Raw genomic sequence first — 24,860 nt, 5'->3', positions numbered from 1 at the left:
GAACTGTAAGTACACCTCACCATTCCTATAATTCCACTTGTGTTAGCATACGTCCGCTGCGCTACACTGTAATGTCTTTTGGTCACATTCAATTATGATGATTTTGTCTTGATAAATCATCAACTGTATATGAGAAGAGAACTGAGTGACCCCTCCCCCCTCAGGTTCCCAACAGGAAGTACTCACTGGTTCCAAGAAGCCAAACTCCCTTAGACTTCTTTTAAGACAAAAACAGCTTTTACTCAGTCATCATATTTGTCCGAATAACCATTCTTGCTCTGCTACCTTTTTTCTTTTAAAAAAAACATTCAAATTATAAACCGTCCAATCAGATTCCTCAGTAAACATTTGTGATCTCACATGGAACGTTCAAAACATTTAACTGACAGATTCTCTTCAAGCTAGAGGTGTGGCCAAACAACAAGCTCACTCCTGATTGGTGAGAGTGGTTGCCATAGAAATGTTGACTCAGATACATTTGGAGCAATCACTGCTTACTAACGATTTCTGGATCCAACATGGCGACATCCGCAAGTTGACTTCATTTTCCATGGGGGAGGTCACACTTACTCGGTCCACTTCTCATATACAGTCTGTGATTCAAATTCACTCACTATTCTCTGGTTAGTGCATTTTATATTGAATCTACAAATCCATAAGTCAGCGCACTGCAAATTATGTTATATTAAATATATTAAAATATCTTGTCTTTCTTTGCAGAAGTCTCTGCAAAAAAGTGGTGGTCATTAGACCGCAAACGAATAACTATTAGTTATTACAACATATTTAGCATTAGCCTTAAAGCTGGGAAAATTACTATGAGATTTACATGCTTGAAGAAAAAAAAGTTTTATGATTGTATGATTTGTTGCCAGAATTTTGTAAAAACTAATATTTTTGGGGCACTTTTGGGTGTAAATGAAACTAAAACTTGACGTGTTTCTGCCGAGATGTTGTTGGATGTTGTAGAAGAAGGTGAGGTGAAAGAAAAACAGGTAACGATAGAAAAGAGGGGAAATGTGTGTTTTTTTTTTAAGTTTGATAAAGAGAACTGGCCTAGCTGATTTCCACTTGTGATGCAGTTCTCCGGGGAGCTTTTCTCCAAGATACCGGTGGGATCGGAGATGAGGGAGTAGAAGTTGAGCAGCTTGTACATGTTCTGCCAACATTCTGCCGATGGCTCACTCTGCTCTGACACCGTGATGGAGTCAGAGTCGTCCATCTGGATTGCCGTGTGGTCAGCCACGTCACGAGAGCCCTTCCTTGACACCTGAAACATGACACAGCATTTTTCTTTCTGAAACTAATCCAAGCATCAGACTGTTATAAACAGGCAGAATTAGAAAAATGTGTGTTCTTATAGCATAGCTTATTGCAACATTAAACGTGACTGTGAATGATATGGGTAATTATTATGTCAGAATTTAAAATGTCCCAGTGGTTTTTTTTAATTATGAACATGCTGTTTTTAGCCAAAATGGAAAAAACTTGACATTTTCTAGGACAAAGTTGTGGGGGAACTGTTGGCGTGGAAGTAACTCTCCGCTGAAATCCCATCATCCCTTTGTTTACACTCTTTCCCAGTAGCTTACTCCTCACAACCCCACGCTAACATTAGAGGTGCAACAAAAACGGTGAGTAGTATCGGAGCGATCCAGCCGCACAGTTTTGAGACAGATTCCAGCTCAGACGTGGACAACAAAGACGTCCATTGATCTATTTGTCTGCAAGTCGATGCATCAGAATGGAGCAGAGCAGAGACTCATTTCAGTTGTGGCATCACAAAAGAAAGCTTTATCAAAAACATTTTCATCTGCTCCTGATTGATCCCGATTTGAATAAAGAAATAGTCAGAAATGCAGTTTTAATCTTAAATTCTTTATGTCCTTCATCATGAGAAAAATGATCCAAGAATATGTTAAAAACAACAAAAACTGCATTTTCATTGGAGTGGGTCTTTCATAACGTGAAGGTGAGAGAGTACCTGAACTTCCATGAATTGGAATAATCACATGTTGATTTCCCAGTAAAGGTGTTATTAACTGTTCTCTTACATTTAAAGCTGCATGCATGGAAACGTTCTCACTATCTGCAGGTGTCTGAGGAGAAACTGTCAGCCTCTGAGGGAATACCTACCGGTACATAATTTATAAACCTCGGGAGATCTATCCCATTACCAAAGACCCTCTGTCACCACTAGTTCCATGCTGTAATTCAAGCCTGGCCATCAGGAAAAACAGACCAAAAATCTCAAGGATCAGCCTTGAAGGCCACAGAGTTGAATCAAAATTAAAAAGAGTCGCTTAATTAGTTGGAAAATAGTTAGCATTTATTTAAAAAAAACACAACACCTGCTTTTTGTCTCAGAAACTACATGTGCATTCATGGTTTGTCCCATTAGTTAGTAAAATGAATATCCTTGCAGCTTTGCATCAAACTACTGACACTAAAATTCAGGACCCATTCCAGTTATACTTTGAGCCATTTTAAAAATGTTGTCAGTGATCTTTTATTTAGGATTATGCCTTTTTTTAGCCAAAATCAAAAAAACGTGTTGTTTTCTAGGACGTAGTTTCTGCAGAACGACAGTAAGTTATTAGGAATTCACCTCTGACTTGTGGGCGGGACCGTTGCCACAGGTAAACCCCCTTCCCCTCCCTTAGCAGAGACTTTGTGACCCGCCCAGCATATTTTCTACATCACAAATGCAATCGTTTTCAAACTGCATTTTTTGTCTCCTCCTGATTCACAATAATTTGATTCAAGAAATATTCAGAAATTTTGAGCTTAGATTTCTTGTCCTCCATCATCAGAAAATTCCACAAAAAAAGTTGAAATGACCGAAAACCAGATTTTCATGGGGAGTTGGTCTTTAAATGGGTTTAAAAGCTAATTCATCAGTTTGATACTTTTCGCACAAAGATGAGCACAATAAAATCTCCAGTCAAATTCTATAAACTACAATTGACTGCATTTTATTTATTCTGAGAGTACCTGGGTTGTTACTTAAACTTTGTTTTTTGCTTCTAAATAAAAGATCAAAATATCTGTGAAGTTTTTTTTTGTTTTTTGATTGGAAAAACAACGGAAAAGCATTTGGGTGGTTGCATGTTCAGCTTCAGCCTTAACCCCCTGATGAACAGAATTGATTAAAAAAAATTAAGCAGAACTAAGAAAAAAGAAGAAAGACGTTTTTTCATCAACTTAGTTACCTTTGAGGTGCGTCGCTCTGACCGCCCTAGGGAGCTGCGTCCTCTGGGTTCCCGCCTTCCTAGTGTGTCCATGCCTGACGAAGGCCCGCTACTTGGTAAACCGCCACCTCCTGCGCCTCCTCCCCCAGTTCTCTTGCTCTTCAAAGTTTGAGTTCCACTCCGTGCCGCTCCGTTGAGGCTCCCCCGGGAGCTCCGGCTGAAGTCTGAAGACCTAAAGTGGCGGTAAGGCCGCGCCCTGAAGGTGGGTGTTGGGGATGTGGAGCCAGCAGTGTAGCGGTTTAGCTTGATGTCAGTCTGCGTGGCCTTGATGTCATCAATCATGGTGCTGAACTGGTGAATGAGGCGCACCAGGGCCATGTCCACACGCTGGCTGATGGCTTGGCAGGCTGTGGTGAAATCACAGTGGAAGGTGTTGTAGTGGCGGCGGTTGAGGTCGTGGAAAGAAAGTGGTGCAGCAGTGGGGCCCTGTGGAGCGCTCGTAGACTTCTCCATCACCACCGCGTTCACACTGAAGGTTTCAATCAGAAGCGCTGGCTTGAACTCAAGAGGAGGAAGGTTCACCATGCCTTGTCTGTGTGTACAAAAAACAAGGGGTGTCTTTTGGTAATAAGCCTCAAAAAACATCATCAGGTACATTTAAATCAATTGTTTTTTAATTCAATTATGTTTGAAGCGTCTCACCTCCTGGATCGCTTGTTTTTGCGCTCCTTGGATGTGTCAGAATCAACTATGTCGGCTCGAAGGCATTCCAGGTTACCAGAAAAGGACAGATGCTCCCCAAAGTACATCTTGTAACTGAGAGGAGTAGTATCCTGAGCCTGGATGCCAATGTAGCCCAACAAAGGCTTGAAAACAACCTGAAAAGAGGAAAAGAAAAAAGGAAACCAAAATACCAACTGAGTATTTTAAATTGGTTTTTGGAATTTACTAAAAAATAGTCTTTAAACAGTCTTTAAGCTAAATGTCTGCTTTCCTTTCATGTTACTATCAAAAATAAAACGCCTCATATTAAAACTCATTCCGGTCACTATAGGCTAATCACAAGCCTGTAGGTTTGAGATGGATTTGTTTCTTGAGGTAATCACAACACTTGTGTCTGTAGCACCTGAGCATCTGCCAGCTGCACAGCAGCTGGACACTGGTTTCCCTCCTCTATGTCGACGATGTCATCCTGACTGGTGCTGTGCTGGGAATGGGTGCCGTCCAGGGTGTTCTGGTCACTGGACAGCACAGTGTTGAATTCTGATGCTGAGGGGATAGTGGGAAGGTTGCACAACCCCCCTGGAATAGCAGAGAACAAGGTAAAGATGGGTGTGGTTAGGATGGTTCTCAAGCAGGAGCCTGAGCAGGAAGAAGCTGCACAGACCAACCATTGCAGCTGGAAAAAGAGTGGAGGGAGTTTTTGAGTAATCTACTCCCAGGCTACAACAAAAAAATTACCAGCTGTTGGGGTAGTTTATTTTTTATTTTTTTAAACATCACCGGTAATTAGTTATGTTCCCACAAGTGGCTGGGTAGTCTGCTTTAAAATCATTTAAGAAATCAAATATGAAATGCTGTAAATATTCTATCCATCCATCCATTTTCAGAACCCAGTGAATCCCTTTTGGGGTCATAGGGATGCTGGGGGCTTTCCAAAATACTGTTGGGTGAAGGCAGGGTACACATGAACAGATCACCAGTCCGTTGCAGGGCCACTCACAAACATACCTAAGGACAATTTTGAATTTATCATATACCCTTCACTACAAAGCATGGAAGCCAGGATTCGAACTAAGGCCTTCTCACTAAACGGCAGGAGTGCTAACCACTACACCACCATGCAGCCAGTCTAAAAAAATCTTTATACTGAAATCTATCTGGATAGAAACAACACATTTTTACTACAAATAAAGCAAGTATTTCTATTTTTGCGTTTCTGTTTATTGCCACAAACATCTAACAACTCAAAAAAAAATCATCTGCAAGATTCGTCATCATCTTCATTTGCGTCTCCAACAATTTCTTTCCACAGAGTACTACATGATAGTCAACTATCACACAAACACCAGACCTGCTCAAGTCACTATCACACTAATGACACACAAACTGCCTGACGACAAAATAGTTCACCAACAGCATTGGCACAACACAGAACAAACCCTGACCTCCTTCTGGGTCATTAACTGGTAGAGGTTGGTAGAGATAGTTGTTGACAGGAGAATCCATAGAGTCTAGTAAAAAGAAACATTATGTGAACTCTGCAATGTCACACCTGATGGGGGAAGTGGGCTGGTCAGAAATCAGAATTACCAATTTAACGATACGATTGTGCAGTTCAAAAGACAAGGACTTTAACTCTTCCTCACCAGTCTGCAGGCTGTTGTGCTGAGAGCGGTTGACCGAGGACTCCTGGACTGCAGCTCCGGCCCGGTTCCCCACAGCGTTCGACATCCAGTTGTAGAAACTGACAGAGGAAGGCTCAGACAGCAGCGGGTGTTCGGTAAGCATGTCCGTCCCTAAGATAGACAATTTAGTCTTTACACAGGCATCGCAGTGGATTCAGGATTGAGCTCTTTTTAAAAATGAATGTAAAAAATGAATGTATTAAAACAAATTAAACTTTAAAGACCCACTCTGATCATATTTTTATCTATTTTAACAGCATTCCTAGTTGTCTTTAATTGATGATTTCGCAGTTTCAAAAATCTGTTTAGTTTTCAAGACCAAGAAATTCACCTCTGAGTTGTGGGCGGGACCATTGGCGGGAAGCACCCCCTCCCCCCTTCCCCTCTTAGTTGCTGAGAGCTCAGAGTAGGGAGCCTATTTTCTACGTCAAAAATAAACTCTTTCAAACTGCATTTTTCATCTCCTCCTGATTTACAACGATTTGATTTACTCAAATACTTCAAAATGCAGTTTTAATCTTAGTTTTCGTTATACAAGTCCTCCATCATCAGAAAAAAGCCACAAGAACATGTTAAAACACCCTTTTCATCAGAGAGGGTCTCTAAGAAATGCTGAAAAAAATGTTGGATATCTTTTCGGTACATTTTAGAACGGGGATTTGTCTGTTCATTTCTCAACAATAGAGGTCACTACAGAGCCACAGATGTGAACTTCATTGAAATGCCGCTTTCAGAAGGAGTTGGACACGGCAGTTCAAGTCACGTGTGGCTACCTGTGCGAGTGAGGGAGCCGCTTTTAGCGGCAGCAGCGGCAGATGGGTCGTTCCTCTGAGGCGTGCCCTCCAGCAGGTTGTGCAGACTCCGAAAGCTGCCCGTCAGATTGCTCAGGAGGCTCTCCTTCCTGGGGCTGTCCTTGGCCGGCAGGCCTCCACGGCACACGTGGGCTGGTGAGTCAGCCGCTGTGTCCCCGCTGGTGTAGCTCAGCGACTGGTAGGGATGCGAGCCCTGGGTGTGACAAATGCGCAGACTGCTGAGAGGAGGTTACATTCACACGACCGCATATTTATCACAAGCTGCCATTTTCATTCTTTTTAAATGACAGGTGCAATAAAGTGTGTCTAGCACCGTTATGGAAATGCTGAACTCAAATTCAGGTGACATTTTGAGTTGGGTGTGCATAGATATTATGTTATGATACTGGATTAAGTGTGAACTCTGATTCTTTCTGTCTTCCACTCACAAAAACAACTTTATATAACATTCACATTTATATCACAAGATACTAAAGGCATTAAGCTTAGTAAAATTACAAACAAATCAGTTACAGCATTGACATAAAACATCACAAAATTGGTGTTGTGTATCTTTTGCTCCTGTCTTTCTTAAACGAAACCTCCGGCCAATTGTAATCAAGCTGACTTATTAGAGACAAGCGTGTGATTGGAAATCTTTTTGTTTGCATCACCGGACATAAAAAGACAGAAAGTAGAGAGAAACTGACGTTTGACAGAAACTGATTGTTTATTTCCCGATCAATTTTTACACCTTTTTTACCAATATAATCTGGTTTTCAACTGATACTGCTTGTACTAGATTGATTTTTTGAAACATATCTGTATCTTTTACATCCCTATACAAAACTGAAAATTATATACAAACCCTGTGATTTACTAAAACAAAAAAACGCAACTAAAGAAATATATGAATTCTTGTTTATCCCATTAATCTATTTAGTAAATAAAGTAAAAGTGATTGTGAGGTGGCTAGGAGCCTTTGGCTTGTAAAATAATTTGATATTTTTTGTTCTCACACAGTGCACAAGCTTATAAGGTTCAAGAAAGGTTTAAAAATAAATCACAACTTGCCTCAAATTCAATTCTACTTCCTATAAGAAAAATGAATTACAGTAAATCTAGCCTATAATTCAGTCACTTGACACTACATACTGTAGCTGTATGGCCATATGGGTGGCATCAGCTTTGGTCATTTTTGTCATGTATCACTGCAGAGGAAAACCAACACTGGCCAACTGCTGTCATGAAACTAAAAGGGTAAAAACAGTTCCTGAATCTTTTAAGAGGATGTGATGTTAATATCTCTGTGATAAAAGACACAAGTAAAAGTTTTTGTACCTTTATTCTGAGTGCAGACTCATTATGAGTGTGAGACTTGGAGAGTTTTCTGATGATCTCCACCCCGCTGACAGGACCAGAGTTAACTTCTTTGGGTGGGGGTCGACTGCATACTCCCTCCAACAGCATGGTGTGTTCACTCACTGTGGCTTCACAAAAATGACAAAAATAAAACTCCAAGAAAATGGAAACTGTGATTCATTTTCATCCTACTGCTAGATTCACCGCTTGCTCAGAATGAAATCAAAGCCCTGAAGGCTGCAGGCTCCCACCTGCGTCATATTCAAACTCGGCTCCGTCACCGCTGGTGTCACTTTGCAGCGCAGCGCCGTTGTCAAGGCCATGGATTGTGTCTCCCAGGCTCTGCTGAGGCTCTTTGGGCTTCGTGAGCTGGTTGGGTTTAATCAGACCGATGGCCTTGAATCCCTGAGTTACAACGATGAACTTCATCCACTGTCTGGCCAGAGCCACCAGGCCTTTCTTTAGAGTCACCAGGGCTGGAACACCATCATTCTGGAGGAAAGCAGTTTGGGAAAATGACAATTTGTTCTCCTGTTCAATGTCGAAATATTTCAGAAATCCACAAACTTTCTGTGAACATTGTAATGTCACCTTATAACCCATTTAGGGGATACACATCACACATAATATTCTAAAACCTTCACATTTGGCCCTAATTATCCATCCATAAACACTAATTAAAAAAAATAAAGTTTATTAAAATATTATTTTCTAACAGCAAAATTCCCACAATAATTCTAAAATAAATAATGTCATCATAAAAAACCCTGGTTGCACAAAACTTTAAGCATTTAGACACATATTTACTTAAATAACAATGTTTTTAATTTCCAAATAGATTAGGTTCAGATTCTGTGATAAAGCACAATAGTTTACCAGGCAACATCTTTCTGCAATAATAAAGCAGTGACAGTCAAAATGATAATTACATTTATAATCTGTAATATAAAAATGTAAAGTTGTTTTCCCCATTTTGTGTAAAGACTTCAGTGAAAAACAGAAGTTTCAAACTTCATGGAGCATCAACATTTGGCCTCCTGCTGCTACCAGTCTGCAGATCTAACATAAACCATGCAATATTTATTTTAAAATATTTAATGAAATACTGGCAGTTTTAGGATGTCAAATCTATCACCTTTTCTTTAGGTGTAAGGATTGAATACCTTTTTTCTGTGCGATTTCTGATTTCTGAAGCCAAAAATATGTTATTAGAGTGCTATATTATGGCCAGCTGGTAAAATTACCTTTCAAATACCACAAACTAAAAGGGTTGTGACTTCTGCTGTTTGAGTAGAAAAATAATAAACTGCACCCTCAACCAAATTCACATAATTATGGAAGAGTCAGAGGTTCTGCGCTGACCATGGTGGCCTCTTCTATCACAGAGTAGTCAGCCTGCTGCAGGTAGCGATGCAGGATGTTGCACAGCATACAGGAGGGATTCTCATGCAAGTAGCGGGATCGTTTGGTCACACGATTGTACTTGCTGGGAATGGGGATGTGGATGCTCTTTTTCTGCAGGGAAAAGAAAAAAAAGTTCTGCCTAAGTTAAAGTTTAATGACCACAAACGACAACCAGCTGCGACCAGGAGAAAAAACTGAATTCAATTCTTAAATGATCAAAATCATTACTAACCTCAAGAGCCTCCGTCATGACGCAACCCATGACAGCACACACTCGAAGAGTTCCTTCATTCTCAAGTTTGCGCAGAGAGGATTTGAGCTGGTCAATAGGAACCAACCAGGCACCAATGGCAGGTGTGGCTGTGCTAAGCAGATTCAACTGTCTAAACACAGGAAGAAAAATTCACTCATTTTAATCCTAATAAGACTTTTTATGTCCTTGAGTTTATGAATTACTGTTAAAAAAATCTTGTTTTTGTAAAATGACTTTCTCTAAACCCACAGAGCTAAATATACAGCAGTTTGTGAAGCTCAGCTCTGCTTTGGTAGTCAAGTGTACAGTTTGGGATAATTGGTCACCGGGGAGTTTTTTTTTTAGGAAATTAACTTCTACAAATAATATTTTAGTTTATTCTAGTTAAAGTAAAAGGGCTCTAACTCACACACCTGGATATGGCGGAGGAAGCTGAGCGCACATTAGTGGGAGCAGCAAAACTGAACCAGATCTCCCTGAGGGTCAGCTTCATGCTGCTGGAGTCGGGCGGTGGAGGCATGAGGGGAAGGTCTTTCTTCAGGTCATCCGACTCGACTCCTTCATCCTGCAGTGTAGAGGACAAAGCAGTTATAGACTTCAACTCAACTTTATTGATCCTTTTTGAATGACTCATGTAGGGAAATTGAATTTCCAGCAACTTAAATACGGTGAGATGGGACACGTAGCAAAAAATAGATAAAAGTAAAAGTACTTTGTGCTTCATTTTCTCCTCTCTTTAAAATAAATGGTAGACTATTCTCTATTTAGTGTAGACATTGTTAACCAAATGTTACTTTAAAAATCTGAAGGAATTATGTTTTTTGATCTGATCAGTCCACATTTTTTCTTGTACATTTATCTTAGTCTGAGTTTTTAAACTTGGAGCAGAGATGCTTTCTATACAAGATGTACCTTGAGAATCCAAAATGTTAAACCTACAAAAGAACCCATTAAAGAATCTTACAGCTCGCTATTAAAAGCAGTTGCTGTGGATCATGCCCACAGTTCAGTAACATACCATATATCTTGCACTTGTTTATAAACGACGGGGAATACAATCTAAATGCTTCTATAGCTCTCATCCTCAAGAGATGTGCCGCCCACCCCACCCCCACCAAAATGAAGTTTTGGCTAGACCTTTTATTTTCACATTGATGTTCTGTTTTAACTTCTTTATGTTTAAGTCGTCTGCCTTGAAAAGCACTTGCAAACCATCAAAATCCTACTTTAGAGCTGATGCAGAATGTTCTCCTCTTTTTAGTTGCTAAGCTTATTCTTGGTTTTATTTTAGGACTTTAAAAAAATTCAGCTAAATTTTAGGCTTTTAGACAAATACATTTTATCTTTTGGAAATTATTTAAAAAAAAATAGACAAAGAGTTTAAGTCTGCAGCACCTCATGTCCTGAGCCATGAAGTTTTTTTGTCAGAACTGTGATGGATGCATCTTAATCTGATGTAGCATTTAGAGCAGATGTTTTTCTCTAGCACACCTGGTCGTCTGAATCCGACTGCTCATTGACATCAGAGTTCGGACTGGTGGCATCAGGCTGCAGGTTGTCATCAGACACATCGGTGCTGTAACCACTTCCTGTCTGAGAGCCAGTGGAACCATTACATTTGGACATCCCAGTCTTCCCCCCATTCTCAAAGTGGCCCATCACTCCAAAGGCGTTGTAAAGGATGGCTCCAGACTGACGGCCCCCTGTAACACATTCAACCCAACGTTCACCAAGCTTTGCACAGAATCCTCGCACCTTGAACCTAAAGGCCACATTGGCTTACCTTTGACTGTGAGGTTCTCTATTCCACACTCAAACATGATCCAGCCCCATTTCTCAAGCAAAGCAGCAGATCGGCCCAAATCATTCCCTGCTTGGGTGTCAGTTTCATCCACTAATGAAAACTCCTCCATTTCCTCCAGACCAAAAAGGACTTTGGACTTCTCAAAAGGGATAGCTGTGATACCACATGTTCCGATGTCTGTTCAAGGGGATACAAAACCACCAGTAGTAAGAACGACACACAACAATTCAGCTTTTCATTTATTGCTAAATACTTCCCACTCAAAAATGTCAATCTGCTTAAGCTGTAAGAAAAACTCTCTCAGACGGTGAATCGAACCTGTGGAGTCCAGGCCTCTGAGCTGGCTGTGAATGCGGTGTATATTGAGTCTGGCAGCGATCTCTTTGCCCTTCTCAATGCCAGCGTTGGAACGCAAAGAGCCAGAAGACTGAGGCTGCATCTTGGTGGCTGAAGCGTACTTCTCCAGCATGACAGAAGGTCGGCCGTGCTCTGTGGTGTTGGGAGTCTCCTCTACAATACCCCTTGAGGTGCAAAGAGAATACCAGGACTGGAGATTAAATTTAGATGACAAAGCATTTGTGCACAGGATAAAACATCGGCCTCAATTAGGTGTGAGGTAACAACTACTGAGCAAAAAATAAAATAAAAATCAACACTTGAGAGAGAAAAAATCTTAATATTTACAATACTGAATATTGTTGATCTTCTGTAAAAACAATTTTACAAAAATGCACATATCAGCTGAGAAAAACATATGGCTGTCATAGCAGGCTTTAACCCCTATGGCTGAAAGAACCACTGTGAGGCTCTAATTTAAGGTATATACCAGTCACTGACATCAATCTGAAAGTTTACCCAACATTTAAATGAAGAATCGTTTCATCTGTGAGACATTGGAGGGATTTTACATTAAGTAGGGAGGCCCAGAAAGTTTTTTCTTTTATTAATGTTTGGATTTAACTTAAATACAAACCTAAATATAAAGTTATAATTTGCATTTACATTGAAATACACTACTATTACCTTTCAAGATTAAACATCCACATAATCAAAAGTGTTGCCAAACAGTAAAAGAAAAAAGAAAAACAAGACTTATGTGTGTCTTTTTCCCCCCACAACAGTATAAGACTAACATGGATGGACAAATTACCTGTTCATCCTGAACTGTGTTGCAATTCTGTCGAAGCAGAGCGCCACCAGAGACACGTGTGTGACACACTTACTGGAGCAAGACGGTGAACCTTCTTCCACTGAAGCCTGCAGCAGGCAAAGGTTCACCTGCAGAAATGAAGAAACCAATGATGTGAACATCAACTAAAACAATGTTCTTACAAAAACAACGAAACACACGCCACAATAATTAAACATGACACAGTCACATATTAATAACAGCGCAGCATTTTTCTAATCTTTTTAAATAAATGAAAGCCAATACACAAAGATTTAAAGAAGGACTCCTTAATCTAAAAATCACAGTTTAACCCTTAGGAGTAAACACGTGCTCAAGAGCATCCTGATCACATGACCAGTTTTAAAAGGCATTGCTAGATATCTAAAGATGAAGTGACTCCATTGTAACAGTTTTTTCTTAATGGGTGGGGTGGGGCAGTGGTTTAAACTGCATGCTAGATGAATTTTTCTTTGTTGTGTTTTTGATTCACCTCCTAAAATTATGACGAATCGCTTACATTATTATTTACCTATATGTCGCTGGCCCAGTATTTCATTTTAAACAATGAACATGCTTGTAATGTGGTCGTGTGTGTTTTTGGGAGGGCTATGAGTCTCTCATTTTGAAATTTGGTTTAGGAAAAGCAGTTAGAAAACATCTGAGACATTAGCTTCCTTTAGGGGTAAAATGTTTGATTCAACTTTGTTTGTAAAAGTTACAATATACATTTTCTTTTTACATTTAAAATAAGATTTGTTAAACATTGAGAAATTTTAGAGGGAAAAACAAATTCCTAAAACCGTCATGTCACATAGAGTAGAGAAGGGTTTGCTGAAAAAATTATTCCAAACAAGGAAAGATGAACCATTTTTAAAGTCAAAATATAAAAGTTAACTCAAAAATAGACAAAAGCTGCCAATTACAACCTGGACCGCGAAGGGTTAACTCAATTCATCAACGCAGTTTTCTGCTGAAGTGTTCATGATTCTGTGCTTGATTTTGATCTTTCTGCAGTTGGAGCACAATCCAAAGAACACTCTGAGCCTCATTATTCTGGGTCATGGGTCTCACCTTGGGGATGGAGACATTGGCCTGAAGGCCCTTGATTTTCACATTATCGGGCTTGACAGACAGCTCTGTCTGGCCATGGGAGATGTTGAGCGAACCAGGGGTCGTGCCCTCTGTCTTGGACAGCTTGGGCTCCTGTTTACCCGTTTGGCTCTGTATGGAACCAGTTTCAGAACAATAGTACATCAGTCACTGGCCAATTAATGTCACTTTAGCTCATTTTTAATCTGAAAAGCTGATTTTGTTATATCAAAAGGCAGAATTTTATAGTATAGCATGCCGTACTACTATGTGCAGCGTGTACGTACAGACTCGGTGACGGTAGACTTGCTTATCTGATAGGCTTCATTGAGAACCTTTCCATGTAGGTTATCTAGGATGGCAGCTGGGTGTCGAATACTTGCAAAGTGAACCATGGACTCAATGTACCTGAAAGAAATAAAGAAATGTCAAAAGGAAATTAGTTCTACCATTCTACTTTACAAATTTAAAGATAAGAGCACAAAAAGGAGAAAAAACATCTGATATGCAGACCAACAGAATCAATGCAACTTCCTCTTAAAACCATCTGAATTTCCTGAGGAGTACTGTAGTATGGAATTGTGGATTTGGGATATAGAAATGTAGAACTGTTAGACAAATCCATTTTAAAGAAGCAGCAGTGAAATTCGAGGCACGGAAGTAAAAAAAAAACAACTGGTTTACTACCTGTCCAAGGATTCAGCCACTAGGGGCGTAAGCACCACGTTGATGGCCCCCTTCACTTCCACAATGGCAGTGGTTCTGGTCTGAGTAAGGGGCTGTTCCAGGCTCCAGTCATCTGTTGTTGTGTCCTCATCCGTGTTCTCCATGGCTCTCTTATCCAAGGGGGTGTATGGTGTACTGTGCAGAAAAGAAGTACGTGTTTATTGTCCTCCAAATTTTTTGGAAGAATAGATTTGAAAATAAAAAAGATTGCTAAGATGGTAAAAAAAAGACAGTTTCTTTGTGTGAATGCTGTTTATTTTGAGAGGTAAAAAGAAAAATACCCATTGGTTTCTCCCATCAGCTGAAGTCCTCGGTCTAAAAGAGAGCTGGCTGAGAGGCCCTGCTTTACAAGCTGCAGTGAAGAAGACAAACTGGTTAAGATTCATTAACCGATGAAAAAACACATTTTGCAGCTATACAACGGGCAGATATTAAAATGTATAACTATGTCAATGGATAAATTCTGTTCAAAACAAATGTTAACAAATCAGTGACCTTAAAGCTGGGGACAGACAGCTGGTCAAAAGAGGAGGAGCTCTCTTCACTGGTGGGTGTGTCCAGATCCAGAGGCCGATGCAGAGAAGACTTGGAGGTCCGTTTATTGGTCGGCTGTTTGACGGACCAATTTGACACCTAGTGTACAAGTAAGATATCAGACATGAACCTGTGCTTAAGAGCCAACACGTCAGGCAAACATCCCGAGTACATTTGTCCCCCAAATATGGTTGGAACAAATGATAAATTGGTCATCCGTGCAGAGGGCGGTCTACAGTGGTGTTCCAGAGCACGGTTCATTGGATCAGTTTTATGGCCATTTGGCTTTTGTGTCAAGATGTGGCTCTTCCAAAGATTGCAATAACATCAGATCTACACACTAACCAGATCATCTTTCTTTCAATTTTTTTGGAGGGTAAAACAACAAAAGCAGCGCATACTGCCTCCTACTGCATCAAGTGTGTAGGACTGTGGCAACATTGCTCAGATCCAGATTGTCATGTGAATGTAGGCCACGTAGAAATTTGACTTGATGAAAAATCTCTTCTTACTAGACCCAGTCATTCAAGATATGGGGCAGCATCAGCCTTTAATAACACTGAAGCTACATTCACACCACCCTCTGCAATGTGCGTTCAAGCGGCCACTTCCAGTGAAAAGTCAATATAATTGCGCGTAAATGCGCATTTCGAGCTTCCGTGTTCAAAACTCTCACATCCACGCGTTGCTATGCACGTTTTTAATGACCGTTTTTGTGCTCTACGTACAAAACGCGTGGTTGTTGAGTGTGCGTTGAAAGTTCAAACTTTAACCAATCAGGGACTCGGGTTTGGTAGTGTCAGATGGATGTCATCCCTCTTTATATTCCTGGAAGTTCCAACTAATTTGGAAATTAAAAAATAATATAAAAATAATAATAATAATAATAATAATAATAATAATAATAATAATAAATATAAATGCACTTTGTCCCCATCTGGAATTGTATGACACAGAGTCTTTTATATATCAGAACACAGCTGTGAAAGAAAAAGCCTAGCTCAAGATTTGCGTGATATGCACCACTTTAACCTTTTGCACCTAGCCTCTTCCAACTGTAGATGGCGGACAAATGCTAGTATCGGGTAGCTACAGTCCCATGTGAACTTAGCAAAACAGGAAACAGGGCATATAATCAAAGACTGTACCTGATAGTGGGCCAGGTAGTTCTGGTAGCACACCATGACATGGGGTTGTCGTGTAACGGGGCCCGGTTCTGCAGTCTTTTCTGCCTCCATGGAGCTCTCCTCATCCATAGCCAAAGCTGAGACGAAGGAGGCCTGGGATGTGTGAGTGGGTAAGGGTTGGGGTGGCAGCGGGGGTAATATTGGAGGTGGCGGCAGAGGCCTTGGCTCTGTGATCAGTTCCCCGTTAAGCACATAGGTGAGAGGACCCTCAACGCTGTGATAGATGGAACTCCGGCTGTATAAAAGAAAATGTCAATTAATAAGACCTGGTTTAGTTATAAACATGACTCAAAAGTTGGAGTGTTTTACAAGTTAGAAACATTCCAAAATGTTTGAAGGGTTTAATGCAATTCATCAAAGGCTGCTGAAACCTTTCATTAGCTGCATTGATTGTTCATGCTGTACCAATAGAAAGACATACAAATCAACGGGAGAACAAATTATGGGAACAGAGCTGGTTGCTAAATGAGAAATCTAATTTCTAAAACATTCCAGAGGTAGGTGGCAACCAATGGATCAAGCATCTCATTTGCTCCAATCCTTCAACACCCCGTGTATCTGGGCATGTATGATTGAATCAAAGTAATAAATTAAAGTCCCAACGTGTTTCGCTGGAGGGAACGTGGTTTGACAAAATCCAATTCACCACTTGCTGGGTAGGAAACATAAAAATTACATAACAGAGGTAATGTATTCAGGTACATGGTTTCATCAAGAACATTCGAATATCATTTTGGAAAGCTTTGGTGAACCAATAGTGGTTATTTAATACAACTGATTGGTTCTTGTTTTTCATTTCAGGTTCAGCAAATCTTTAACTGATTTTTATTATAACAAACTAAAATTAGGATTTAAAATTTCATGTCGACTTTTGGATCTTCAGATATGCTTTCAATTATCTGTCTTCAAAATTCTTATAAGACTTCAAATGCTTTGGTAGAAAGAGGGTTAATGGGTTTGTACAAACAAACCACAAACTCCATTGATTGTAACTAAAGGCTGTCCTAGATAACCTTACTTGACTCTCAATGTCAACCTAAACAGGCCCTCATGACTATTCCTTATAGCCTTAGTCACATGCACCTGTATAGGTGCTGTGGGTTGCCTGGACCCACGGAGGGTCATAGACAAGAGCGGCTGCATCTTAACAGGGAGCACAGGTGTCGTGCAGTTCCCTTGACGCTCATGAGGCCACCTTAAAGGTCGTCATGAGGCTGGAATGTACCGATATTGTGCGTGTGGCAAGTGTGTCGTGAAGTATTTGTAAGGATAATGTACGTTACAAGCACTTATGACGTACAGGTGATGCTGTCGTACGATGACCTTACACCACACTCTTGTCTTTGGTAACTTGAACATACAGACCCCTTACTGACCGCCCACAAACGCTGCACTCACAGGGTGTGCAGGTGATACACAAGTATCTATTGGCCTGTGGGCCCACACTAACTACCCTCTGTCTAATTTCCTGAATTCTAACAGCCAGGCTGAGCGTAGGGAATGCACACTTATCACTTGAACAGCACTAATGCGCAGTGAACAGGAATTGGGGGGTTTGAAGCAATGAAAACTCCATTCGACGTACCTGCGTCTGGCCTACATCACCTTTGTGTTTTGTTTACGTGTTCGCTACAACATGTCCCTTGCATCATGCCCATCGACCAAAATTGTGAATGAACATTTCCGCTCTACAAGTTCACTAAGCGGCTCTACAACCTTGATGTTTTGCGTGGGTCACCTGCGTGCCCCATTCTGGAGCTCAATTTTTGCCAGTAGACAGCCTTATCCACTTATAAGGGCTGGTGTGACAACGGCCTTAGTCTCCTTTCAAGCTTTTAAATTTGAGCATTTCTCAGAAAACTATCAGTACTTTGGTTTCACTTGCAGAACTTGGTATCTTTAAGTATCCAACCTGTAGCTTTCCATGTGATATGGAGGCTGCTGAATCTGCTGTGTCTGCTGCCGTCTCTTCTTCTTGCGACCTGGGTATGTTCCAGGACCCTCATCAGCACTGCTGATTGGCTCAAAGTCCTCCGTCGCGGAAAAGTAAGCCTCGCTGTCCGCCACGGACATGCTGGAATCAGCAGAGCGATACTGGTGGAAGGTATTGGAGTCTGCCGAAGGTGTGAAGGGAAAGGAGCCATAGCTTCGTCGCTGGCGGGGGGAATCCAGGACGTTCTCGTCGCTGCGGGAGACCTCGCTGCTGAACTGAACACCTCCGGAAAGAACCGGAGGCGGCTTGTCGGTGAAGACGGCAGCAGACAGGCTCTTGGTGCTGCCCAACCGACCGGACTGTACAGACGACTGGCGCTTCAGAGGAGAGCAAAGGGGCGAACGTACAGAGGAGCGGCTCTGGGAGCTATTGGGAGACACTGGGGAGACCTCTGGGACCTCTGTCAGGGTGCTGCAAAGTCACAACAGGGAAAATAAGATTTATAAAACTCTTTCTTATAAAATTTCTCAGGACGTTAATCAAAATGCATGCAAAAAAAAAAAAGAGTTAAAACCCTTTTCGACTAACTCAGCGGGGCTTTTGCCATTCATGGGTAACAAACGCTCGTCATGGCTCGGTGAAGGACTGTCCCTTTCTCCAGCCAGCAGAGGTAAGGCGGCACTGGAGGAGCTATTTTCTTCGGAGGAAGAGGCAGAGCTGTGGGACCGCTGAGGCACCTGAAGACTGAGGTGCTGCTGCCCCGGCCTCTCAGGAACCTCAGGAGGCAGGCAGGAGGAGCGAGTCTCCGTTTTGAGTCCGACAACTTTCCCTGAGAACAGAAAGAATCATCAATAAACTAGAGCAAGCGGGGAATTGAAAAAAATGCTTAATATTTAAACAATTCTGATCTATAAAAAAAAAAAAAAAAACTACAGAGAAGAACTAGAAACATTACTGCCTGAGAAAAAGAAATTCCTGTTTTATTAATGGAACATAACATTGCACACTGTAACTATTTTTTACTAAAGAGCTGTAAGAAATCGCCAGAAGCAACTCCAAAGGCTACATCACTCGTGCAGATTATAGCAGGAAGTGTACAATAAATCTCTGAAACTCCATACCATCCACTTTTGGAGTTTCTTTGGTAATAATCCACTCCCCAGGCTGCAGCAAAGACTGGCCATAACACATATCTGACTCAGTGCTTGAAGAAGAGACTGCAGATGAGGAGGAGGGCGTGAGCTCCTCCAGCTTGAAGAAGTCCAGACCCATGTTGGTTCCCCCAAAGAACCTGCAGCCTCCAAGGCATCCGCAGCGGTTTCTGCCTCGTTTGTTGCGAACGCTAGCATCCTCAGGCCAAAGGAACCAGAGTCTAAGGAGAACGGAGAGTGAGCTGTGAGTGGTGAGCTGCTGCTGTCAGGGGAGACTTGGCGCCATGAGGCTTCATTATCCTTTTCAAAAATACATCTGCTATAATATGTATTGCAGTCGCAGATGCAGCTATTTTACCTGTCTCGATTCACATTTAGTATTCAAAGATGAACTAACAATTCTGACTAACACTAAAGGTTTTCGAAAAGAAATACTCTTTTCTGATCAGCTTGGAGGCGTTAGATCAGGGTAAGTTTCAGAAACAAAAATCAGCTCATTTAGTAAAATGTCGTGGGCTGGACAGGCTGCAGACTGCATTACTGACTCACTGTGTAGTGGTGTGATATAAGCCATGAGTCAGCTCCTCTTACGGCAGCTTTGATCTTCATTTTTATGCAAGATCTGTTTTTCTCATCAATAACGTCTCATTTAGGCTAAAAGATGTCCTCAAATGCAAAGATAAAGTTACAAAATGAAAACTAATGACTTAGATAACCACTGCAATACAAATAATATGTGCACTTTAAACCAGGAAAAAAGTTTTTGAAGAAAAATGTGGAAGAACATGAATAAATGTTTTTTTTATGAATAAGAATGAGCTGGAAGAAGTAGTCTGACAAAATCCCACCTTTTGGTCTGAGCATCATGAAGCTCCAGAAAATGCCTCTGAACTTCGCATTTAGCTGGGTGGTCAGCGGCCAGGGCAATATCGGCTGTGATGAGGTTCAGGTTGACTGAACCTGCCTCCAGCCAGACAGACCGCCGCAGCAGAGGGGGCTGACCGAGACCTAACTGCTGACCGGGACCTTGACCCTGTCCTCCCGGCTGCAGCCTGGCCGCCTCACTGTGCTGCTGCTGCTCAATGTACTGTCGAATGTTTAGGTCCTGCACCACCGCACTGATGCCTTCGCCCACCGCCTGGTTGTGCAGGTTACAGTTGGCTACACGGATAACACTCGTCTGGAGAGAAGTAGCATATAGTAAAAATAATAATTTGTTCTAACATCATAAAATCATACGTCCATGAAATGATCAGTCAAGCTGCAGACTGTCACAAATCACCTTTATATTGGCAGCACAGCCATGCTCCACAACAAAGAGGTCGACTCCATCCATGGCCAGCCGTGTCATGGTGTATTTCAGCTCTTCTGATGTGCGGCAGTGACCAGGCAGGCAGCTTAGCTGAAAGACAACCATTGTTTACAAAACTCTAGCACTTGTTAGAGGGAAAGCTCTTGCTTAGCTTCAGACGTTGTTTTATATTTGGCTGCAGAGCCTGTGGCCACAGCTGCTCAGCTGTCAGTAAACTAATAAGGGCTCTTGGGCAGAGTTTTTAATAATATCCTTATTAGTATTCATATTTCAGCAAAACATCTTCGGGAACAAACTACTTTTGTCTCACTAAACAGAGTTCTACAGTAGCTGCAATGCATGTTTGCTGCGAGCACTTTCAAAAATATAAAGCATTTGTTTTTAACCCTGGAAAAAGTGAGACGTTCAGTGCTCTCCATCATTACCTGATGTTATTTGAACATTTTGTTTCACACATGACAAATCTGCCCAACATCCAAAGCTGACAAAGACAGCCTTCAGCCATAATGATCTCATTTAACAGCTTCCAGAGTGAAACGCAGGTACACAGCGGAATCAGAGAAACTCACAATGTGTGTAAAAAATCGTGCAGACATTCATGTTTACGGCTGGTTTGTACCTTGGCATCACAGACGCGGCGATCAACACCATGCTGGCAGATGACGGAGGACTTAGGCTGCTCAAGCAGGAATTCTCGAGACACCACATGGAAAAGAAAAGTCTCGCCCCATTCGATCATGCTGGCCAACTATAGAACACATGCGGATTAATTCAAACCCCAAATGAGTTACTGGACTAACAGAAAAGCCTAAAGATACCTGAGGAATCGTGACCCTGCCAGTGAGGCCCCCAGCTTGCATGTCGATCAGCCACGCGTACTCCAGCGTATCACTGCCCAGAGGGAGGCCCTCAGCTGAGAACATCGCATGAGCCCTCATCTGCAGGCCAGACAGACTCAGGTGTCCGTCTCTCAACACCCCATCCGCTGTGGGACGCTGGGGGCAAAAGAAAAAAAAAAACTCACAGGTCAGCGTGCAATTATATAAAAAACAACACCTGCAGACACCAGAATACGATAAGGGAGAAGTGAAATCTTTTTCTTAAAAATAAGCTGTGAATATTTTCACCCAAATCTTACAACGTGCCATTCTTATAACAAAAATGGAGGCTACAAAACGTCTGTGGGGAGTTCAGGAAAGTTACACCCTTGGCAGCAAAAGGATTCACCTCATAATTACATTTGAAATTCTATGTTGTTGTAAAATATGCAGCTGCTTCTTTCAATAAAAAAAAAAGGAAGCCGCAAGCACAGTTTGCATAAAGCACATGTTTAAGCAAGACTATTTTCTTACATCCTCTCAGTATCCAGATTTAGGAGCAAAAATGCAAGTTTTGATTTATTTTATTATTTTCATGATGCTTCTGCTGGATGATGTAGATCTGAATGTCTCTTTGCTAAAACATTTTCTTAACTTTTTACATTTTTGGCATTTGAACAAATTCAAAGACATTATAAAAGTGTGAAATAAATCAGAGCATAATGGAAAATGTGGTTTTAGCAACCTGATAGTTGTCACTGATGAAGATGTGAACAGGTGACAAAAGCATCTGCAGTTTAGTTTCTTTGTAACCCTTTTTCATCTCAAAGCACAGCCGCTCCAAGAAACCAGATGGACCTTCAGGACCTTCACTGCTGCAGTGCTACAAAAAAAGAACAGAATACAATTAATGCCTGATGGGAAACAGAAATAAAAAACAAAAAACGTTTTTATGGAAAGAAATAAATATAAAACAATACATTTATCAATGTAAATTAGGTTAATTATTGAAATTCACCAATGTCCTTTTTTTGGCAAAACAAAAATAATAAAGATTGTGTCTATGATAGATTGCCATTTTATTTTAGGAGTGTACAGTATTTTTGTTTTAAAAACATAAAATTGGTGCAATTTTTGTCATTTTTAAACATTAGCTAAAGATTAAAGATAAAGAATTTTTTAATTATTATAAAGAAACAAAAATGTTTTAAATTCAAACTCAATCAACAAAAAATGTTGTGCTTCCTCACTGTTTTTTGGTTCAATCAAACAAGCAAGCAAGCAGGGTAATTACTAAGTGAAACAAAAACCTTTATCCATTTCAAATGTTCCGAAAATTCAAAAATGAATTTGTTTTCTTAAATGAGGCTTTAATTTATTGGCAGAGGCTTAGTTGATTTCAGGTTGATGCCTCCCAATCTCACTGTTTTCTACTTTTAGATTGTTTTTGTGTCTCTTTTTTTTAGTCATCCAAGCCTGTGTGTGTTTACTTGATTTTCTTTTAAATAAAGTAAATATTTTACAACCTCAGGGTTAACCTAGATTGTAGTTTTAGATTTGATTTCACTTTCATCAAATAAATAGCAGAAAAGTAGAAATTTAAATTGTGAATGCTTAAAGCACAAGCACAGCTGAGTGAGAAAGTTTAATCAGTCGGTCTATATTAAAATGATTTGAATATGTTTTTATTGCTACTATAAATTATATTTCATCAGATTTTGGCTCAAAAGTTTTAAGAACTGGTTAAAATCAAGGACAAAGAAATTATTTAATGTTAAAAAAATGAATAAAAAAATGCAAAATACATTTATAAAAATGAAAAACTGAATTATTATGTGACTGGATTTGAACACATTTTTCTGAGCATTCTTCTCAATTTTTGATTGAAAATAGGAAATGTGAACACAGAAGGGCATGGAACTCACAATGGGCAGCCGTCCGTGAACTTTGTAGAGGTTAATGAGTACAGTAATGTCCCAGGGCCGCAGGTCTAAGGGGTGGAGGGACTTTTCTTTCTGTCCACCATCCTCCATTCCCAGAGGAGACCAGCCAAGTCCCGAAGACGTCGCTGTGGACAACACTGGGCTTGTCAGAGCCTCCTCAAAGTCAGTGTACATGTCATCTTCACCAAAATAGTTTTCCTAAAAAAAAAAGTTGAGAAGGGACTTTAAAACAATATCTGTAACACTGAAATCTTGTAGATCCTGTAGTTTTTGATGGTGTTTCCAAACCTTTATGGCGATCAGGGCCCGGAGCAAAGGCCCGTAAAGAATGATTTGGGAATCGGGAGACATTTCCATCTCCACATGAAGCCTGTCAGGAGGAAGCTCGGAAGGGTCGCTGGGAAATCGGCCGTGAGAAGCTGAAGCAGATGTGGTGGTGTAACGAGGTGGAGCATTCTGGGGCATCGAGGCGTGCTCGGGGGGTCGCAAGGCTGACAGCATGGACTCTTCCATTTCAGAGACTTAAAAAACCAACACAACCACATTAAAGTCATAGGCCACCGTACAGAATAATGACTTTAAGTGAACAGGGAACTTACACGACTGCTTGAGCTGCTCGTCAGCCTTTTGGGGATAAATGGGATGCCAGGTGTAGTCAATAATGAGTAAGAAGTTTGGCACGTTCCAACAGTCCACCCAGCCATTTCTGAAGACAGGATAAAAAAATAGATTTAAAGTGTTTTAGTTATAATGCTGCATCATCATTTTCTACTTGATCGTTTGCTTTATGACCCGTTCAAATGGAGGACACAGAGTAAAGGCAACAGGCAGCAAATGGGTCATGCCCAATTTCTCTGCACTCATCCTGAGAGTGTTTGATAGTCACCTCCCAGGAGATGAGAAGGTCTCTTACAGTGCTGCATCGGTACAGCGTGGCTGAGGGCAACCATCTTTGCATAATAAATGGTGCGAATGGAGTTATCACATTCTGAATTTATAATGAACCCCTTTAAACTTTTACTGATCTTCACAATTATGCTGATGCTGTGGTAGTGAGTTAACTGGAGAGATATAAAAAGATGAGCATAACTGTTCTGCAGATCACAAAGACTCGAAATTTCAGCTCTAATAAAAGCTACGCACTCATCTGACTAATCTTCAAGCTCAATTACATTTAAACCTGAAACAAACTGACATATCTTAAGTTTGTCAGCTATAGACCAGTTCAGGTACGACAGTGGACATCGAATTCTGGGAGAGGCAAGAGATAAAAGCCTCAAGCGAGCAGAAGTCAACAACAGCAGATGCCAAGGGCTCGTTTTAGGGTTTTAAATGCTACAACATGGGCCGACTTCTTGTAGAATGGATGAAATAGGATTTCTGCGTCTATTTAGATCAACCTCTGTGCCAACATCTGCAATGGAACAGCACCAAAATAGCAATTAGGTAACAGTACAGAAGAGACAGTTCAGGGACACTGTCATCATCAGTCAAGTTTCAACGACTTTAAAGTATTTTTATACATTTGTAGCAGTCTGGGTGAATTCTGGCAGTGTATATAATGGTATACTACTTCAATTTAGATTGCTTTGTCCGTAATCCTACATAATAAATCGAAAGTTCATCGACATTGCGATATCAGCTTGTACAATACGTGTATCGCAGAAGACGGCGTAAGTTGCGATTAATGGTTACCTTAAATGTTTACACATATACATATACAGAGAAAAAAGCCCAAGCACACACTAACTTCATTGTTCTTAATTGTTGTCCATACGAGTTT

At 40.8% G+C, this 24,860-nt stretch overlaps 1 protein-coding gene across 28 annotated transcripts in view; it reads right to left on the bottom strand.

The window, feature by feature from the left end:
- kiaa1109 (KIAA1109 ortholog) overlaps positions 1-24,860 on the bottom strand; it is a 71,289-nt gene that overhangs the window by 30,094 nt on the left and 16,335 nt on the right. For 26 of the 28 annotated variants that reach the window (XM_020713917.3, XM_020713919.3, XM_020713922.3 and 23 more), the window contains exons 18-49: positions 23,677-23,783; positions 23,366-23,598; positions 23,060-23,275; positions 21,880-22,017; positions 21,135-21,311; positions 20,936-21,064; positions 20,287-20,406; positions 19,853-20,184; positions 18,975-19,225; positions 18,442-18,682; positions 17,833-18,324; positions 15,882-16,155; positions 14,695-14,832; positions 14,481-14,551; positions 14,161-14,334; positions 13,761-13,881; positions 13,456-13,605; positions 12,364-12,491; positions 11,532-11,734; positions 11,193-11,390; positions 10,901-11,112; positions 9,823-9,974; positions 9,389-9,539; positions 9,115-9,267; positions 8,004-8,244; positions 7,732-7,880; positions 6,373-6,604; positions 5,561-5,710; positions 4,318-4,493; positions 3,894-4,069; positions 3,213-3,783; positions 1,057-1,270 (exon numbers count right to left, since the gene is read on the bottom strand). In XM_020713917.3, coding sequence (XP_020569576.1) covers positions 1,057-1,270; positions 3,213-3,783; positions 3,894-4,069; positions 4,318-4,493; positions 5,561-5,710; positions 6,373-6,604; positions 7,732-7,880; positions 8,004-8,244; positions 9,115-9,267; positions 9,389-9,539; positions 9,823-9,974; positions 10,901-11,112; positions 11,193-11,390; positions 11,532-11,734; positions 12,364-12,491; positions 13,456-13,605; positions 13,761-13,881; positions 14,161-14,334; positions 14,481-14,551; positions 14,695-14,832; positions 15,882-16,155; positions 17,833-18,324; positions 18,442-18,682; positions 18,975-19,225; positions 19,853-20,184; positions 20,287-20,406; positions 20,936-21,064; positions 21,135-21,311; positions 21,880-22,017; positions 23,060-23,275; positions 23,366-23,598; positions 23,677-23,783 — 6,470 coding nt within the window. The remainder of the gene's footprint in view (positions 1-1,056; positions 1,271-3,212; positions 3,784-3,893; positions 4,070-4,317; positions 4,494-5,560; positions 5,711-6,372; positions 6,605-7,731; positions 7,881-8,003; positions 8,245-9,114; positions 9,268-9,388; positions 9,540-9,822; positions 9,975-10,900; positions 11,113-11,192; positions 11,391-11,531; positions 11,735-12,363; positions 12,492-13,455; positions 13,606-13,760; positions 13,882-14,160; positions 14,335-14,480; positions 14,552-14,694; positions 14,833-15,881; positions 16,156-17,832; positions 18,325-18,441; positions 18,683-18,974; positions 19,226-19,852; positions 20,185-20,286; positions 20,407-20,935; positions 21,065-21,134; positions 21,312-21,879; positions 22,018-23,059; positions 23,276-23,365; positions 23,599-23,676; positions 23,784-24,860) is intronic. The other 2 variants (XM_020713918.3, XM_078940399.1) reach the window with 1 other exon arrangement.

The sequence above is a fragment of the Oryzias latipes genome, chromosome 22 (assembly GCF_053564925.1).
Source record: "Oryzias latipes strain Hd-rR chromosome 22, Olatipes_Hd-rR_3.1".
NCBI classification, from domain to species: domain Eukaryota; kingdom Metazoa; phylum Chordata; class Actinopteri; order Beloniformes; family Adrianichthyidae; genus Oryzias; species Oryzias latipes.
Note: the sequence above shows the minus strand (reverse complement) of the source record. Positions and strands in the feature narration are given on the sequence as shown.